Consider the following 6,131-nt stretch of genomic DNA (forward strand, 5'->3'; position numbering starts at 1 on the left):
GAACAGAACTAGAACAGAACTAGAACAGAACTAGAACAGAACTAGAACAGAACTAGAACAGAACTAGAACAGAACTAGAACAGAACTAGAACAGAACTAGAACTGGAATAGAACTGAACTGAAACTCAACTAGAACTAAACTAGAACTAAACTAGAACTAAACTAGAACTAAACTAGAACTAAACTAGAACTAAACTAGAACTGAACTAAAACAGAATTAGAACAAAAGAGAACTAGAACTAAACTAGAACTGAACTAGAACTGATTTAGAACTACAATAGAGCTGAACTAGAACTAAACTAGAACTTATGTAACTAGAACTAACCTTAATTATACTTTTCGTTTATTAAATAAAAACACGTTTTGCAATTTTAAGTAGTTTTTTTTTTGTTTTTTATTTAAGTTAGTTTTTTATTTGAGTTTTTCAAAATTAAATTTTTAAATTCTCCTTTTTTAATATAATATTTCAATATAGTGTTTTTTAGTTTTTTTTTAGATTTTTATACATATAAGAGTTAATAATTTAGTTTTTTTTGTTGTCAATAATATTTTGCTATTTACATTTATAATAAATATATACTTTTGGATTTGTTGTTGTTTTATTTTTATTATATAAATAAAATAGTTAAATATTTATAACATTATGTTTATAAATATATTATTTTTGAAATATGTGTATAATTTTATGAAATATTTTGTTAGAGAATTTAACATAAAGTTAATTTTTTTTCATAATTGTTTTGCTTTGTGGAGTTTAGTTTATAATTAACAGACAAATTGAACATTTAATTGTTGTTTATTATTTAATTTTGTTTTTGTTTTTTTTTTGTATTTTTTTCTATAATGATGGTGTAAATTAAAAATAAATAAATAAAATATATATTTTGTTTAATTTTTAATACCATAAATACTAGAGAACATTTTGATTATTTAATACTTTTAGACAAAAAGAGTTTTAGAATATATTTTTTTTAATTTTAAAAATTTTTTATTTTTATTTTTTTTTTGGATATTTCAATGAGCAGCTTAAAAATTAAAAGAAATTTAAAAGACAAAATTTATAGAAGAGGTCATTAGTTATATTTTTTTTATTAAATTTTTTAAGGGGCCAATTTTTTTTTTATTTAAAATTTTATACTAGATTTTTTTTCGGTTTGTTTATATACAATTTGATTTTATTAAAAACTTAAATAAAATTTTAAATATTTTTCTAACAAAATTTTAAATAAAATTTATAAACAATAATTCGATTTTGTTGTTGTTAGTGTTGTTTCTGTATGTATATTGTTAAAGTTTATGGACTTTATGTTTAAATATTCTTTTTAGTTTTTGTGTAAATAAGTTTTTTTTATGTTTTTATTTTATAAATATATGAATATTTTTCCAAAAGTTTATTTTAATTTATACTGCGCTTTTGTTATTTATACATATAATAATAAATGTCTGCCTTAATTGAAGTCATTACTTTGCCTTAAAATCAAAATCCTTAACCTGTAAAGTCAGAATTTAGTCTTTGTTTTGCTGATTAACCGATTTGTCTACTACATCATTCACCACCTCCGATACTTTGTTCTAGAAAAAAAAACACAAAAATTAATCTTTAATAAATCTCAATTAAACTATTTCATACCTTCTGTTCCAATTCATCTTTTCCCTTAATCTCCTTGTCTAACATTGAACTCCGTCCACCAGTGCTGCGACCCCAACGTAAACGCAATGGTCCTGGTTTACGTATGGCTCTTTCAAATTCATCCATATCCTCTTCCGCTGTATCAATACCCTCATTATACTGACCAGCACCATACTTATTCAAAGACATCAATAGATTTCTTAACTTTTGCGAATGTATCAAAGTATTATAGAATTCATCTTCACTATTGGGTAAAGTCATATCGTTATTATCATCTCCTGATTCTAATAAATCATTTTCATTGACTGCATTCATTGTTTGAAATGGTAGACTACGTCCGAACCTCAAACGTTGAGGTTTCCTTACGACACGATTATAATAAGCATCGTAGATCTCATTGTAGTCATCATTATTTTCGGGCATCTGTTGGCCATTCATTAGGATATCGTAGGGACTGTGCATGGGCATAGAGGGATCACTGCGGCGACCGAAACGTAATCTTAAAGAAGGCGATCTAATAGGTTTCTGGTTGACTTCACCGAACCAACGTTTTTCGGGAGTTTGAGAGAATAGATCGGGATCGCTGCGACGACCAAAACGTAACCTAAGAGAAGGTGATCGCTGGGCTTTACGTTCGACCTGGTGGTTGGGGAAAACTACCGGTCCGGCATATTCACGTTGTAGCAGATTGTTGTAGAGATTGTTGAGAGAAGCTAAAAAATGAGATAAAACACGTTTAAGAAGTGATATTTGAAATAATGAGAAAACTAGAAGTGGAACAGAACTAGAACAAGAACAGAACTATAACAGAACTAGAACAGAACTAGATCAGAACTAGAACAGAACTAGAACAGAACTAGAACAGAACCAGAACAGAACCAGAACAGAACCAGAACAGAACTAGAACAGAACTAGAACAGAACTAGAACAGAACTAGAACAGAACTAGAACAGAACTAGAACAGAACTAGAACGGAACTAGAAAAGAACTAGAACAGAACTAAAACAGAACTGGAATTGAACTACTTAGATCTAAACTAAAACCTCACTAGATATAACTGTAGTGTAGTTTTTAGTATTGAAAACTTACCTTCATCCCTTAACACTTCTGCTGAGGTTTGAGCCCACAACATTAGAAATGTGCCCAACGTAAGTTTATAGATTAATTGACTTTGGAAATGCATGATTATTTAGCTGCTGGTAAATAACGATCTAAAAAGATATTAAAAAAAACAAATAAATTTTTATTAAAAAATTTGCTTTAGAAATAGAAACTTTAAAATATTCTGAAATAAATGCCAAATAATAAACCTCAGCAAGGAGACATCTTAACGTAAAAATAACCAAATTAATATTACTCATACGCCATAGTGTATCTTTTTAAGAAATCTTAGGATTTTATTAATATAAATTTTTTTGCTTTAAGGTCTAGTAAATCTTTCTTTTGTTTACCTTTTCTTTACTTTTTAACATTTTCTACAAAAAACAAATCAAAACAATTTGCTTAAATGTCAAGCTAATCATACAAATTCAAGCGTAATATAATGCTGACTTCTTAAATAAATGTTTTCAGTTATTTTGTTAAAAACAAAAATAAATTGTTTTTATGTTGCTGTATTGTATTTCCTTTTGGTATTTATTCAAATTCACAAGTTAAAAGAAAAACATGACTTCCGGTTGCAAAATAAAAAAAACTTTATACTTAAGAACTTTAACATGTTTTATCTTGACTTGTAGTGTTTTGATCTCTCTTTTGACACTTGTGCTTGAGGAGAGAGAGAGAGAGATGCACATACATACATATGCTTAGTTATGCAGAGAACAATTTTAACAAAAGAATAAGAGTTTTGTGAACAAGACAAACAAATATTTTCGCCATAAAAATAAAACTAAACTGAAGTGTGCAATTTATAAAAATGGCAAGAAAAAAATTTAACGAGTACGTTATATGATTGCCATTTCAAAAATGGGATTTTTATATGGTACAGATGTTGAGAGATGAACAAAAAAAAAAATAACTCAAAAAGTCAGAATCCATAGAAGACAGCAGCACCCAGAACAATTGTGATACACTTATGTATTGATGTTACTGGTTGGTGTTGCTGATGATGATTGGTTTGAAAATGATTTTAAAACATGCATATAATAAAACAGAAACATGTTCAAGCGTGTTTAAGAGCAAATATAGCAAAAATAAAAAAATTTAGTTTTTGTGTTATTGCAAAGATATTTTTGCCAGATATTTCTAAGAAGTAGGTAAACTACAATTTATTTCTTCTTTATTTTAAAAGATTTACGAAATTTATGCTATAACATCATATTCAGTTTTCTTTCCTTATTATTTAAAATGCCTTAAAAAGGCTTTTAACTAAATATGAAATTTATACTCTATCAACTTTATCGTATGCGATTTCTTTTTTAGTATGTTAAACAAAGTTATAATTTATTCATAAATTACCCAAGTGTATGCATGTGTTATGCATCTGTTTTACTCCTACACTTTATGCAACACTTAACTGCCTTGTTATCTTAGCATACATCTTTACATGTGCCCAATGCATTATGTGTGAGAAAATGCCAGCAGGAGCGTCTAACTAAGGCTCTAGGGCTAAAGCTTTAGATAAACAAAAAAAGAGTGTATCCTGCTTTTTGTTTGACTACGATAATAACTATTAAAATAATGTTATCCCTAAAGTATGTCATACTTTTTTCAGTTATCTTATTGTTGTCAATAAGCCGAGAGACAATGATTAACAGAGTTGAAGCATTGAGTAGCAGGAGTGTTAAAATGTTTTCAGTGTTTTATGGGAAGCATAAAAAGTCTAATGTTAGATGTTTTACAAAAATATAGGAGTAATTATTACGTTATAATTTAATCCCTAAAGTATGATGTAAATGTTTTACAGTAATGTTTCCAAAGAAACAAAGACTTAAAAAGGGGTTAATGGTTCTAAGCTAAATCAAAAAGACCCAAAACTTAACTAGAACTGAACTAGAACTGAACTAGAACTGAACTAGAAATGAACTAGAAATGAACTAGAACTGAACTAGAACTGAACTAGAACTGAACTAGAACTGAACTAGAACTGAACTAGAACTGAACTAGAACTGAACTAGAACTGAACTAGAACTGAACTAGAACTGAACTAGAACTGAACTAGAACTGAACTAGAACTGAACTAGAACTGAACTAGAACTTAACAATGACAACTAAACTTAATTTGTTTTAAGGCCCCTTTAGTGCGATTAAAGTTTTTCATTTTTCTTAATTCCATCCGTATTTCAGCTGAAGTGCATTTCTCTATTAGAGTTTGTTCACTAGTTTTTGTTGTTATTACCAAACACACATTTAGCAACATCTATACAAAATTATTATAAAATTGTGTTGAGATTATATGGTCACATTCCCAACAGGTGTTAATGCATTTATTGCAGCAATAAATGTGGTTTTTAATGGTTTTAGCTATAAAAAATTAAAGTTAACAAGTTGGAATTTTGCAACACTTATTTATTTAATTCCATGAGTTTATTATTTTGGTTTTGTTTTATGAAAATTATAAACTTTATCATTTAATTACTTTATAAAGTTTATTTAAAACTCATTACCTGTTTTATTTACTTGATTGTTTTTTGTTGTTTTAAGGATGAAAGTTTAAAATTTGTTTGAAAAATAACTGTGTGTTTGTGTGAATTAACTAATTTATTGTGTAAGGATAAAATGTGCGAGTGAGATGACAGAGAGTTGACAGCAAGGGTATTTAAGTTAAAGCTAAATTTTATTTAATGTAAATGTTTGACAACACGAACTCAACTTAGTCCGTGTGTAAATTCTTGTGATATTTTTACTAAAGGACTTTTTGATCTTTTTAAAGTATTTTTTCAAGAAAAACCTTAACTTTAAATTTTTAAAATAAATTTCCGGCAAAAAATTATTTTTTTTATTTCTTGAATTATTTTAAATGTTAATGTAACTTCTTTGCCAAACTTTTTAACTGCAAGATTCTTTCACACAAAAATACTTATGCAAATACTTTGTGGGAAAGTTTTTCTTTTGAAACCTGTTAAAATACATATAATCATTTACACATATCATAAGTCGACATAAGCATATTTGTGTTTACAATAAGTAGGAATAAAAGTTTCTCAAGTATTTCTTAACGCCTTTAAATATGCAATACTTTTTTCTATAGTTAGCATATCAAAAATAAATCAAAGTATGCAATGGAATTTATTGTGATTTACATGATTAAATGATGCATGCAAATGTGTTTTAAAAGAATTTCGTTTTTTGTTAAAATATTTTTGAATACTTTTAAAATACTTATAGATTTTGCATACGATTTACAAACAATAAATATTTACTTAGTTGCAGAAGCAGAAACAGAACTAAAATGGAACAGAAGAAGAACAGAACTAGAACAGAACTAGAACAGAACTAGAACAGAACTAGAACAGAACTAGAACAGAACTAGAACAGAACTAGAACAGAACTAGAACAGAAC

At 27.4% G+C, this 6,131-nt stretch overlaps 1 protein-coding gene and 1 long non-coding RNA gene across 2 annotated transcripts in view; both read right to left on the minus strand.

The window, feature by feature from the left end:
- Window positions 1-6,131, minus strand: part of LOC124419944 — a 61,131-nt gene that overhangs the window by 54,240 nt on the left and 760 nt on the right. The gene's annotated exons all lie outside the window — the stretch shown is intronic.
- Window positions 1,425-3,091, minus strand: LOC111685846 (short neuropeptide F). The gene is made up of 4 exons (XM_023448128.2): window positions 3,082-3,091; window positions 2,720-2,841; window positions 1,631-2,343; window positions 1,425-1,572 (listed from the first exon to the last, which is right to left on the minus strand). The coding sequence occupies exons 2-4, from the start codon at window positions 2,811-2,813 to the stop codon at window positions 1,507-1,509; spliced, it is 873 nt and encodes a 290-aa protein (XP_023303896.2). The 5' UTR covers window positions 2,814-2,841; window positions 3,082-3,091; the 3' UTR covers window positions 1,425-1,506.

Source organism: Lucilia cuprina, chromosome 2 (genome assembly GCF_022045245.1).
Source record: "Lucilia cuprina isolate Lc7/37 chromosome 2, ASM2204524v1, whole genome shotgun sequence".
NCBI lineage: Eukaryota > Metazoa > Arthropoda > Insecta > Diptera > Calliphoridae > Lucilia > Lucilia cuprina.

Excerpts from the sequence above, each read along its gene's own strand:
- LOC111685846 (XM_023448128.2), bottom strand. The coding sequence starts at position 2,813 with ATGCATTTCCAAAGTCAATTAATCTATAAACTTACGTTGGGCACATTT. Across the intron at positions 2,344-2,719 it reads AGAAGTGTTAAGGGATGAAG|CTTCTCTCAACAATCTCTAC; the intron begins GTAAGTTTTCAA and ends CTCATTTTTTAG. Across the intron at positions 1,573-1,630 it reads AAGATGAATTGGAACAGAAG|AACAAAGTATCGGAGGTGGT; the intron begins GTATGAAATAGT and ends TTTTTTTTCTAG.